General features: G+C 43.3%; 2 protein-coding genes across 2 annotated transcripts; both read left to right on the top strand.

Moving 5' to 3' along the window:
* Nucleotides 1-115: 115 nt before the first annotated feature.
* Nucleotides 116-11308, top strand: LOC128234402 (adhesive plaque matrix protein-like). Its single transcript, XM_052948618.1, has 3 exons — nt 116-672; nt 6504-10635; nt 11294-11308. Exons 1-3 carry the CDS (start codon nt 116-118, stop codon nt 11306-11308), a joined length of 4704 nt encoding a protein of 1567 aa, XP_052804578.1.
* Nucleotides 11309-11449: 141 nt separating this feature from the next.
* Nucleotides 11450-13151, top strand: LOC128233516 (homeobox protein rough-like). The gene is made up of 3 exons (XM_052947218.1): nt 11450-12019; nt 12495-12729; nt 13032-13151. Exons 1-3 carry the CDS (start codon nt 11695-11697, stop codon nt 13129-13131), a joined length of 660 nt encoding a protein of 219 aa, XP_052803178.1. The 5' UTR covers nt 11450-11694; the 3' UTR covers nt 13132-13151.
* Nucleotides 13152-14645: the final 1494 nt, after the last annotated feature.

Raw genomic sequence — 14645 nt, 5'->3', positions numbered from 1 at the left:
ATCCCCACTCACCCCTCTGTTCCCACTACCTCTCTATCTCTATCACCCCTCCTCTATCTCCACTCGCCCCTCTGTCACCACTCGCCTCTCTATCCACAACCCCGCTCTATCACAAATGCCTCCTATATCCCCACTCGCCCCACTTCTATCCCACTGCTCCCTCTATCCCCTCTCTATCCCAACTACCCCTCCACTATCTCCAGTCGCCCCTCTATCCCCACCACCCTCTAACCCCACTACCCCTCCGTTATCACCGCTCTCCCTCTATCTCCACTCGCCCCTCTATCTCCACTCGCCCCTCTATCCCCACTACCCCTCTATCCCCACTATCCCTCTATCCCAACTACCCATCTATCTCCACTCGCCCCTCTATCCCCACTATCCCTCTATCCCCACTCCCCATCTATCACCACTACCCCTCTATCTACACCCACCTCTATCCCAACTACCCCTCTATCCCCACTACCCACCTATCCCCACTACCCCTCTATCCACACCCACCTTTATCCCCACTCACCCCTTTATCTCTAAACCCCCTATATCTCCACTACTTCTCCTCTATCCCCACTTACACGAATCGCTGGTGGACATGAGGCACTCAAGATCAAGAGCCATGCCAAATTTATTCTTTGTTAAGTGTCGTTGGGCAGTTCAGAATGATGATGATGATGAGTAACTTGTTACATTCAGTTCATGAGTGGCTTGTTACATTCAGTTCATGAGTGGCCTGTTACATTCAGTTCATGAGTGGCCTGTTACATACAGTTTATGAGTGGCTTGTTACATACAGTTCATGAGTGGTTTGTTACATACAGTTCATGAGTGGATTGTTACATACAGTTCATGAGTGGTTTGTAACATACAGTTCATGAGTGGGCTGTTACATTCAGTTCATGAGTGGCCTGTTACATTCAGTTCATGAGTGGCTTGTTACATACAGTTCATGAGTGGTTTGTTACATACAATTCATGAGTGGCCTGTTACATTCAGTTCATGAGTGGCCTGTTACATACAGTTCATGGGTGGCTTGTTACATACAGTTCATGAGTGGCCTGTTACATTCAGTTCATGAGTGGCCTGTTACATACAGTTCATGAGTGGCCTGTTACATACAGTTCATGAGTGGCCTGTTACATTCAGTTCATGAGTGGCCTGTTACATACAGTTCATGAGTAGCTTGTTACATACAGTTCGTGAGTGGCTTGTTACATTCAGTTCATGAGTGGATTGTTACATTCAGTTCATGAGTGGCCTGTTACATACAGTTCATGAGTGGATTGTTACAAACAGATCATGAGTGGCCTGTTACATACAGTTCATGAGTGGATTGTTACATACAGATCATGAGTGGATTGTTACAAACAGATCATGAGTGGCCTGTTACATACAGTTCATGAGTGGCTTGTTACATACAGTTCATGAGTGGATTGTTACAAACAGATCATGAGTGGCTTGTTACAAACAGATCGTGAGTGGCTTGTTACATTCAGTTCATGAGTGGATTGTTACAAACAGATCATGAGTGGCCTGTTACATACAGTTCATGAGTGGATTGTTACATACAGATCATGAGTGGATTGTTACAAACAGATCATGAGTGGCCTGTTACATACAGTTCATGAGTGGCTTGTTACATACAGTTCATGAGTGGATTGTTACATACAGATCATGAGTGGATTGTTACAAACAGATCATGAGTGGCCTGTTACATACAGTTCATGAGTGGCTTGTTACATACAGTTCATGAGTGGATTGTTACAAACAGATCATGAGTGGCTTGTTACAAACAGATCGTGAGTGGCTTGTTACATTCAGTTCATGAGTGGATTGTTACAAACAGATCATGAGTGGCCTGTCACATACAGTTCATGAGTGGATTGTTACATACAGATCATGAGTGGATTGTTACAAACAGATCATGAGTGGCCTGTTACATACAGTTCATGAGTGGCTTGTTACATACAGTTCATGAGTGGATTGTTACAAACAGATCATGAGTGGCTTGTTACAAACAGATCGTGAGTGGCTTGTTACATTCAGTTCATGAGTGGATTGTTACAGACAGATCATGAGTGGCTTGTTACATACAGTTCATGAGTGGTCTATTCGTGAGTGGATTGTTACATTCAGTTCATGAATGGATTGTTACAAACAGATCATGAGTGGCTTGTTACATACAGTTCATGAGTGGTCTGTTCGTGAATGGATTGTTACATTCAGTTCATGAGTGACTTGTTTCATACAGTTCAAGAGTGGATTGTTACATACAGTTCATGAGTGACTTGTTACATACAGTTCATGAGTGGTCTATTCGTGAGTGGATTGTTATATTCAGTTCATGAGTGACTTGTTTCATACAGTTCATGAGTGGATTGTTACATACAGTTCATGAGTGACTTGTTACATACAGTTCATGAGTGGATTGTTTCATACAGTTCATGAGTGACTTGTTACATACAGTTCATGAGTGGTTTGTAACATACAGTTCATGAGTGGATTGTTACATACAGTTCATGAGTGGATTGTTACATTCAGTTCATGAGTGGCCTGTTACATTCAGTTCATGAGTGGCCTGTTACATACAGTTCATGAGTAGCTTGTTACATACAGTTCGTGAGTGGCTTGTTACATTCAGTTCATGAGTGGATTGTTACATTCAGTTCATGAGTGGCCTGTTACATTCAGTTCATGAGTGGCCTGTTACATACAGTTCATGAGTAGCTTGTTACATACAGTTCGTGAGTGGCTTGTTACATTCAGTTCATGAGTGGATTGTTACATACAGTTCATGAGTGGATTGGTACATTCAGTTCATGAGTGACTTGTTTCATACAGTTCATGAGTGGATTGTTACATACAGTTCATGAGTAGCTTGTTACATACAGTTCGTGAGTGGCTTGTTACATTCAGTTCATGAGTGGATTGTTACATACAGTTCATGAGTGGATTGTTACATTCAGTTCATGAGTGGTCTGTTCGTGAGTGGATTGTTACATACAGTTCATGAGTGGATTGTTACATACAGTTCATGAGTGGATTGTTTCATACAGTTCATGAGTGACTTGTTACATTCAGTTCATGAGTGGATTGTTACATACAGTTCATGAGTGGCCTGTTACATTCAGTTCATGAGTGACTTGTTTCATACAGTTCATGAGTGGATTGTTACATACAGTTCATGAGTAGTTCATGAGTGGTCTGTTCGTGAGTGGATTGTTACATTCAGTTCATGAGTGACTTGTTTCATACAGTTCATGAGTGGATTGTTACATACAGTTCATGAGTTGATTGTTTCATACAGTTCATGAGTGACTTGTTTCATACAGTTCATGAGTGGATTGTTACATACAGTTCATGAGTGACTTGTTTCATACAGTTCATGAGTGGATTGTTACATACAGTCCATGAGTTGATTGTTACATATAGTTCATGAGTGGTCTGTTCGTGAGTGGATTGTTACATACAGTTCATGAGTTGATTGTTACATACAGTTCATGAGTGGTCTGTTCGTGAGTGGATTGTTACATTCAGTTCATGAGTGGATTGTTACATACAGTTCATGAGTGGTTTGTTACACACAGTTCATGAGTGGTCTGTTTGTGAGTGGATTGTTACATTCAGTTCATGAGTGGATTGTTACATACAGTTCATGAGTTGATTGTTACATACAGTTCATGAGTGGTCTGTTCGTGAGTGGATTGTTACATACAGTTCATGAGTGGATTGTTACATACAGTTCATGAGTGGCTTGTTACATACAGTTCATGAGTGGATTGTTACATACAGTTCATGAGTGGATTGTTACATTCAGTTCATGAGTGGATTGTTACATACAGTTCATGAGTGGTTTGTAACATACAGTTCATGAGTGGCTTGTTACATTCAGTTCATGAGTGGATTGTTACATACAGTTCATGAGTGGTTTGTAACATTCAGTTCATGAGTGGATTGTTACATTCAGTTCATGAGTGGCCTGTTACATTCAGTTCATGAGTGACTTGTAACAGTCAGTTCATGAGTGGCCTGTTACATTCAGTTCATGAGTGGATTGTTACATACAGTTTATGAGTGGATTGTTACATACAGTTCATGAGTGGTTTGTAACATACAGTTCATGAGTGGATTGTTACATACAGTTCATGATTGGATTGTTACATTCAGTTCATGAGTGGCCTGTTACATTCAGTTCATGAGTGGATTGTTACATACAGTTCATGAGTGGTTTGTTACACACAGTTCATGAGTAGCCTGCTACATACAGTTCATGATTGGATTGTTACATTCAGTTCATGAGTGGATTGTTACATACAGTTTATGAGTGGATTGTTACATTCAGTTCATGAGTGGCCTGTTACATTCAGTTCATGAGTGGCCTGTTACATTCAGTTCATGAGTGGCTTAAAAATAAAATGTCCTTTTTGTGTTTTTTTCCAGTGGAACCAGTTGAGAAGAACGTGAATAGTGAACTCAGTCCAGTGTTACATAATGGTATTGTGAAAATGGTGGTGAATTTCCAAGCCGACTTTTGCTCACATGATTTCGTTTTCGGGATAAAGGTCTTTGGATCACTCATGACTTTACAACATTACATGGATTACTTAGAAAAGGTTGCATACAAAAAAAGAAGCAGATAGGGTACCTGTTTCCATGAAACATGTATGCAGTATCAGAATAAAAAAAATCACACAGCATCAATCAGAATTTGCGCAATAATAAAACATATTTTGTATAAATTTCTTGCTGCGAAATAAGTGATGTTTTGTCTGAATTATGTCTCATCAATTAGATTTGTTATTTGTTTTGTAACATGAACAATTGTAAATAGGTGCCAGGTATTCTGAAATATGTGTGCGTGTCTGAGCATCTGCGGTTAGCGGCATGTGTTTTTCACTTCTGATATTAGTTAAACACGCCAAGACAAAATAGCAGTCTAATTCTAGGTATCATAGTTTATTAATTGATGTTTTAAAAACAATAAGTTGTATTATATTCTTGTTACAGTATGTATATAGTGTACACAAAGATATTGATGGCTTACTTCAATTAAAAACGTATTGAAATGGGGTCGGTTTGATCACGGTTCCTTTGACGGCGATGTCTTGAACAAGCTCATAGTTTTGAAAATCGCACGTAGGATTTTAGCCATGTCTTGAAAAATCGCCATGTTTTGAAAAATCGTTCGATGTCTTGAAAAATCGCTCGATGTCTTGAAAAATCGCCCGTAGACTTTTAGCGATGTCTTGAAAACCCGCTCGATGTCTTGAAAAATCGCTCGATTTCTTGAAAAATCGCTCGATATCTTGAAAAAATGCCAGTAGGATTTTAGTGATGTCTTGAAAATTCCTATGATTCATAACAAAACCGCCCCAGACGGCCAACGTTATAATATACATTGAACATATTTTTTGTTTTATATGAAATACGTGATATGTATGTAAACATGAATAAATGTGCATAAAACACAATCAGTTTACTGTTCTTTCCCCGTTTGTTTTTTTTTACAAAAAAATGTCACTCTTTTGGGATATATTATATATTCGGTTGTGACCCGTGGTGACCAATGCGAGAACCCCTCTAAGTCACGTGATTCATCACCCTGCATATATCGAAACAAAGACAGGATAGAAGACAAGGAACGTTTGAATTTTAGAGTAAAATTCATTCAAATTTGTGACAATAACATCATATCGAACGAACACTCCTGATCTTACGGTTTGATGAGATGGGTCAACGTCTCTAGTTTATGATAATAGTTGTTCGTCCGGAATCTGGTATTGCTAAAGTTGCTATTTTAAATCGGTTTCCATGGATACTGTAAGGACAACATGTAATTTTTGTGTGACCCCCCCCCCCCATCAATCCAGCTATGGGTTTATAAAACTTTATTTAAGTAATGATGGAAGTATACCATAGCCTTATATAGCCTTAAATTACGTGCTAATTTTCTTGTCCGCTTTTGTTGAGGTCAAGGTCAAAATGCCAAATAAATACTTTATACTTAGATATTGCATGCTTAATGCTTGTTGCAGCACAAAATTCACAAGTCGTATCTTTCATATATAAATTTGAGAATAAAAAAATCACATTTATATTCAAACATCGACTTGTGAATAATGCGTGCGGTATGTACGGGGGCGCGCAATACTGAATCACATTTTTCACTAAAACTGTCCTATATGTTTTCTGCATCTCATACATTTGTGGCAAGCGAAATGTTGAATGTCAGCTTGTTAGTTTATTCGTTCGTCTTTCCTTCTCGAGTGTTTGTTCTTCTTCTTCATGCAATCCCCTTTTCATGAACTGTAAACTATTTGCTATAAAGATTGTGTGGGGTTTTGAGGAGAACCTGTTCATTTGTATGTTTAAAGTATTTATATTCATTCTTGTGTATTATATATTATTCATGCATGTTCTGTAACATAATGACACTTTAAAGTTCAGTCAAATACTTAGCTTATTGAGAAGGGGGAATGGTTATAACTGATTGCCCCCTCTATCCCCAGTCTCCCCTCTATCCCCATCCGCCCCTCTATCCCCACTCCCCCTCTGTTCCCACTACCTCTCTATCTCTACCACCCCTCCTCTATCTCCACTCGCCCTTCTGTCACCACTCGCCTCTCTATCTACAACCCCGCTCTATCACAAATGCCCCCTATATCCCCACTCGCCCCACTTTATCCCACTGCTCCTTCTATCCCCCCTCTATCCCAACTACCCCTCCACTATCTCCAGTCGCCCCTCTATCCCCACCACCCTCTAACCCCACTACCCCTCCTCTATCACCGCTCTCCCTCTATCTCCACTCGCCCCTCTATCCCCACTACCACTCTATCCCCACTCCCCATCTATCCCCACTACCCCTCTATCCACACCCACCTCTATCCCAACTACCCATCTATCCCAACTACCCACCTATCCCACTACCCCTCTATCCCCACTACCCACCTATCCCCACTACCCACCTATCCCCACTACCCCTCTATCCCCACTACCCACCTATCCCCACTACCCACCTATCCCCACTACCCCTCTATCCCCACTACCCACCTATCCCCACTACCCACCTATCCCCACTACCCCTCTATCCCCACTACCCCTCTATCCCCACTACCCACCTATCCCCACTACCCACCTATCCCCACTACCCCTCTATCCCCACTACCCATCTATCCCAACTACCCCTCTATCCCCACTACCCACCTATCCCCACTACCCCTCTATCCCCACTACCCACCTATTCCCACTACCCCTCTATCCACACCCACCTTTATCCCAACTACCCACCTATCCCCACTACCCCTCTATCCCCACTACCCACCTATCCCCACTACCCCTCTATCCACACCCACTCTATCCCCACTCCCCATCTATCCCCACTACCCCTCTATCCCCACTACCCCTCTATCCACACCCACCTCTATCCCCACTACCCCTCTATCCCCACTACCCACCTATCCCCACTACCCCTCTATCCCCACTACCCCTCTATCCCCACTACCCCTCTATCCCCACTACCCACCTATCCCCACTACCCCTCTATCCACACCCACCTTTATCCCAACTACCCACCTATCCCCACTACCCCTCTATCCCCACTACCCACCTATCCCCACTACCCCTCTATCCACACCCACTCTATCCCCACTCCCCATCTATCCCCACTACCCCTCTATCCACACCCACTCTATCCCCACTCCCCATCTATCCCCACTACCCCTCTATCCCCACTACCCACCTATCCCCACTACCCCTCTATCCCCACTACCCACCTATCCACACTACCCCTCTATCCACACCCACCTTTATCCCAACTACCCACCTATCCCCACTACCCCTCTATCCCCACTCCCCATCTATCCCCACTACCCCTCTATCCACACCCACCTCTATCCCAACTACCCATCTATCCCAACTACCCCTCTATCCCCACTACCCACCTATCCCCACTACCCCTCTATCCCCACTACCCACCTATCCCCACTACCCCTCTATCCACACCCACCTTTATCCCAACTACCCATCTATCCCCACTACCCCTCTATCCCCACTACCCACCTATCCCCACTACCCCTCTATCCACACCCACCTCTATCCCAACTACCCATCTATCCCAACTACCCCTCTATCCCCACTACCCACCTATCCCCACTACCCCTCTATCCACACCCACCTTTATCCCAACTACCCACCTATCCCCACTACCCCTCTATCCCCACTACCCACCTATCCCCACTACCGCTCTATCCACACCCACCTTTATCCCAACTACCCACCTATCCCCACTACCCCTCTATCCCCACTACCCACCTATCCCCACTACCCCTCTATCCACACCCACCTTTATCCCAACTACCCACCTATCCCCGCTACCCCTCTATCCCCACTACCCACCTATCCCCACTACCCCTCTATCCACACCCACCTTTATCCCAACTACCCATCTATCCCCACTACCCCTCTATCCCCACTACCCACCTATCCCCACTACCCCTCTATCCCCACCCACCTTTATCCCAACTACCCACCTATCCCCACTACCCCTCTATCCCCACTACCCACCTATCCCCACTACCCCTCTATCCACACCCACTCTATCCCCACTACCCCTCTATCCCCACTACCCACCTATCCCCACTACCCCTCTATCCCCACTACCCATCTATCCCCACTACCCCTCTATCCCCACTACCCACCTATCCCCACTACCCCTCTATCCACACCCACCTTTATCCTAACTACCCATCTATCCCAACTACCCCTCTATCCCCACTACCCCTCTATCCCCACTACCCCTCTATCCCCACTACCCACCTATCCCCACTACCCCTCTATCCACACCCACCTCTATCCCAACTACCCACCTATCCCCACTACCCCTCTATCCCCACTACCCACCTATCCCCACTACCCCTCTATCCACACCCACTCTATCCCCACTACCCCTCTATCCCCACTACCCACCTATCCCCACTACCCCTCTATCCACACCCACTTCTATCCCAACTACCCATCTATCCCAACTACCCCTCTATCCCCACTACCCACCTATCCCCACTACCCCTCTATCCACACCCACCTTTATCCCAATTACCCACCTATCCCCACTACCCCTCTATCCCCACTACCCACCTATCCCCACTACCCCTCTATCCACACCCACTCTATCCCCACTCCCCATCTATCCCCACTACCCCTCTATCCACACCCACTCTATCCCCACTCCCCATCTATCCCCACTACCCCTCTATCCCCACTACCCACCTATCCCCACTACCCCTCTATCCCCACTACCCACCTATCCCCACTACCCCTCTATCCACACCCACCTTTATCCCAACTACCCACCTATCCCCACTACCCCTCTATCCCCACTACCCACCTATCCCCACTACCCCTCTATCCACACCCACCTTTATCCCAACTACCCATCTATCCCAACTACCCCTCTATCCCCACTACCCACCTATCCCCACTACCCCTCTATCCCCACTACCCATCTATCCCCACTACCCCTCTATCCCCACTACCCACCTATCCCCACTACCCCTCTATCCACACCCACCTTTATCCCAACTACCCACCTATCCCCACTACCCCTCTATCCCCACTACCCCTCTATCCCCACTACCCCTCTATCCCCACTACCCACCTATCCCCACTACCCCTCTATCCACACCCACCTTTATCCCAACTACCCACCTATCCCCACTACCCCTCTATCCCCACTACCCCTCTATCCCCACTACCCCTCTATCCCCACTACCCCTCTATCCCCACTACCCCTCTATCCCCACTACCCCTCTATCCACACCCACCTCTATCCCAACTACCCATCTATCCCCACTACCCCTCTATCCCAACTACCCCTCTATCCCAACTACCCCTCTATCCCCACTACCCCTCTATCCCCACTACCCCTCTATCCCCACTACCCCTCTATCCCAACTACCCCTCTATCCCAACTACCCCTCTATCCCCACTACCCACCTATCCCCACTACCCCTCTATCCCCACTACCCACCTATCCCCACTACCCCTCTATCCACACCCACCTCTATCCCAACTACCCCTCTATCCCCACTACCCCTCTATCCCCACTACCCCTCTATCCCCACTACCCCTCTATCCCCACTACCCCTCTATCCCAACTACCCCTCTATCCCAACTACCCCTCTATCCCCACTACCCACCTATCCCCACTACCCCTCTATCCCCACTACCCACCTATCCCCACTACCCCTCTATCCACACCCACCTCTATCCCAACTACCCATCTATCCCAACTACCCCTCTATCCCCACTACCCCTCTATCCCCACTACCCCTCTATCCCCACTACCCCTCTATCCCCACTACCCCTCTATCCCCACTACCCCTCTATCCCCACTACCCCTCTATCCCCACTACCCACCTATTCCCACTACCCCTCTATCCACACCCACCTCTATCCCAACTACCCCTCTATCCCCACTACCCCTCTATCCACACCCACCTTTATCCCCACTCGCCCCTCTATCCCAACACCCTCTCTATCCCCACTCGCCTTATATCCCCACTCACCCCTTTATCTCTTATACCCCTATTATGGGCTATATCCCCACTACTTCTCCTCTATCCCCACTTACACGAATCGCTGGTGGGCATGAGGCACTCAAGATCTAGAGCCATGCCAAATTTATTCTTTGTTAAGTGTCGTTGGGCAGTTCAGAATGATGATGATGATGATGATCATCATCATCATCGTCCTCCTCATCATCATCATCATCATCATCATCATCATCATCATCATCATCATCATCATCATCATCATCATCATCACCACCACCACCACCACCACCACCACCATTATCATCATCTTCATCATCATCACCATCATCATCATCATCATCATCTTCATCATCATCACCGCCACCATCATCATCATGTTCATCTACATCGAGGGTCCAGCGACTGCAGTCCCGTGCCTTTAATCGCAACGTGCACGTGCCATTGGATCGAAGACGAGAAAACGGATCATGATTCATATCATATCAGCTAATCAGCTATCGTACGAGCTGAAACTAAATTAAAGGTCTGCATCTCGCTTCCATGGAAATCCTAGAACCCTGTTAGAGAATGGATTTATCTCTCTGCAATTCCAATTAAAACAATGTCAATTAAGCCGTCATAACTGTAAGCGGCGGACCTGACAAGATAAATGGATGGTCATAATGATTTATTAATTGTTATCGTTTAATAGAATAGACAATGAAATTAATAGTTATTTCCCTCTAAAATTCATTGTCACAAAACAGGTGATTGTCGTTTAACGATGCTCCGTCGTAATTAGACATTAATTTTTCATGAGAAACGATTTAGTTAAGAGGCTGTTTAGTTCGATTGGAGATTAAGTACGAAATTATCTAATAGAAAACATGTCCACACGCCGGAAGCCCTTAATTAATGTCCAATAAAATGAAAGCCCTAAAAGGGTAAATTCGAGGAAGTATCTAAACACACACTTGTCGTTTTCTCATTATTTCGGTTATAAAGTTGACGGCCCTGGGACAAATCCATCCATTTGGTGAAATATACACTGGCCGGCGTCTTTAAACGGATTCCATGTGGATGATATTCTGGCACTTTGGAGATACAAGTAGATTCTGATTGTAAAGTAGACGCAGACAAGGTATGTAAAACAGACTATATTATAGTCATGAAAATAAGTGACATGCACAGCGATCTTTTCGTGAAAAATAGAAGTTTATATCCGAACGGAAATACCACAAATGACGTCAGTGCTCAAGTGACGTCATCCTCTCATGGGTTTACCGGACTGACGTTAAACCGACCATTACCGGCGTTCCCTAGCGTGTTTAGCGGAAATATACCGGACGTAAAAAGTGCATTTGAGACAAACGACAGTCACATACGGAGCGGCTATTCCCTCCCAGACCACGGCACGTTCCCGCCATTTTTTCACCGCCGCCTTCCATTCACGCACGGGGACCTCCAGATCGCACCGGCTTTTGCACAGATATGTAAGTTTGCCGGTTAGTGAAAATAACGGAACATAGTTTGAAAAAAAAGTTATTTGGAAATAATTGGCATCTTTATAGGGTCAATCCTTAATATCTTTTGAGTGATAAACCTTTAACTTCTTACTAAATATTATAATGCATTTATGGAAAATATTAATTACTAATAACAAGATTGTAACCGTGTATTTAATAGCTGGAAACGCACAAATATTAAATGATTTGTGCGGGTAAAAGGATTTACAGTGATCTACTATCGTGTCAAAAGGTAGAAATACTGTGATTTCTGCAACTTTCTTTCAAATTCGGTTTCCTTCTTATGCACCATTGTTTATCGAATATTTAAACAATTGTATCATCTTTGGTAAATCTTATTTGGGAGGAAGTGTGCATCTTTAAATAATTACCTCTGAAACAATACTAATTATCAAATAAATAATCCATCTTTAAAGTTTATGAAATAAAATGTCCATGATAGTTCAACGACGGCGAAGACGGGAAAGCCGGCCTCGGCGTCAGCGGACGACGTTTACAAGTGAACAGACGCTAAAGTTGGAGCTGGAATACACTCGCGCGGACTACATCAGCCGCCCTCGCCGCTTCGAGCTCGCGGACACGCTAAGCCTCTCAGAGAGTCAGATCAAGATATGGTTCCAGAACCGTCGCGCTAAGGATAAGCGGATTGAGAAGGCGCACCTTGACCACACCCTGCGGTAAGTTACAAGTCTCGGCATAGGGTTATGTTAGGGATGGAACTAGCATAACGTGTCTGTCTCTCCACCCAGGCCCCGCCCCTTGTTTCATCATATTTGTATCTCTGAAAAGGATGGTCGTCTCAAGAGAGCAGGCTGAGAAACTCATAAATAGAATAATTATTAAACGTTTAAGGGTTTCACAGTTCTTTTATGGTAAACTGTTGTAATATAATACAAAATCAAACTAATATATTATCTTTATACAAAAATTCTGGGGGGTTTTGGTGCTTTTTTCAAGATGACGTCATTTTTTTTTCCAGAACCATAGGACTACAAACTACACCTATGACATCATTACCGGAACCGTGCAGCACATGCACGCTACCACTTCCGTTTCCATTCCCGTTACCGATGCCGTAGCTGTGTTAAAAGTTTACTTAAAAACAACACCATTGAAATGAAATTGTGCCAATAATGGTAAAACACATAGGCTGCTGTGTTGATGCAATCAATTACAATACTTTTCTGAAAACATTGAAAAACACACCCAGGTGAATCGTTGCGACATGCAATACATTTTATATAAATATAATGATGTAAAATATTTTAGAAAGTAATAACAATTCGAAGATCATAATCCGACGGCAACAAGAATTGAACCCTTGACTTTACAATCGGAGGCCATATCCATTACATCACACTACATCAAAAAATAATAATCGTTGAAGGTTGTTTGTATGCACTTACAAAATAAATGGTTTGATGGGACCAAGTTGCACAACATGTGCAAATATATATTTTTCTTTTTAAGTCACGGGTGTGTATTTTATTGTGTAAGCTACGTACTAAATGGGCCAGCCACTGTTTATATCTATAGCCTCACCTGATTTAAATCAATAACGGCTAACTGCTGATTTACAGAAATTAATAAATGTATTGGAAAACATGAGAAATGCCGCCTTCTCATCGGACAAAATAAAATTTTGACCACTAAAGGGTATTATGTAACATATAAATAAAAAGTAAAGCTGTATATTGAAACTAAAGTTGTCATCATTGGAATTTAAAGTGTTCGTGTTAAAGGTTGTTTAACTTGCTTTAGAACAAAGCTATTATGTTTGTTGACAGTTTTAGCTATCTGCAGGAAGTATTGCAGTTCCAAATTTCTCAAAACCTCATAAGTCCCTTATAACAAGATAAGCTAGGCTCACTATTTTTGTTTTGGTATAATATGCGTAGTGTTAACATTCTTAAGAGTTTTTGGACTTTAAGAGGAAATAATTTTATGATAATCATAATAAATTGTTTCAAAAAATCAAAATTAAGCCTGAAAATTGGCTTTATGGAATAAGCTATCTAAGCTTATTAAGCTTACGAACTTTCGAGAAATTAGGGCCTTTTTCAACCTTTTTCTTTATTTCTTTATTCGTAAATAATATAATGGCTAGATACGAGAGTATTGCTTTAAGGGTGATGTTACTTTCCATTTGAATTAGGAAGCAATATATGTCATAAGCAATATCTCATTAGAAAATCGTTTATCTTATTAAATGTAATTAAAAGATGCGTGCGTAAATTATCGTTTTGTTGTTATATGTTGTATTTTAAGCTTTGAGTGTACAAATTTCGAGTTTTGTTGACAAAAATGTGCAATACATTTAGGCATCTTGATAAGGGTCACCGCTGACACGTTGTTCCATTTTGAATCATATACAAGGCTAAAGGTATTTGTATCAACATCAGTGCTCACAGCGTTGCATCGTTCTACAAAATTCCGTCAAGTTGAAATTTTGGCCAAGAATTGCATCGTTCAAATTCAAGCAATAATCTAAAAAAGTTTACAAGCAAAAAATAGCATAGTCTTTTAAAGGCTTAGAAATAGTTTCACCTCTGTTAGAAAAGATTTTTAGAAATAAATGTCAGTTGTGTTTACA

The sequence above is a fragment of the Mya arenaria genome, chromosome 5 (genome assembly GCF_026914265.1).
Source record: "Mya arenaria isolate MELC-2E11 chromosome 5, ASM2691426v1".
Taxonomy (NCBI): Eukaryota; Metazoa; Mollusca; class Bivalvia; order Myida; family Myidae; genus Mya; species Mya arenaria.
This window is presented reverse-complemented; position numbering and strand designations above follow the sequence as displayed.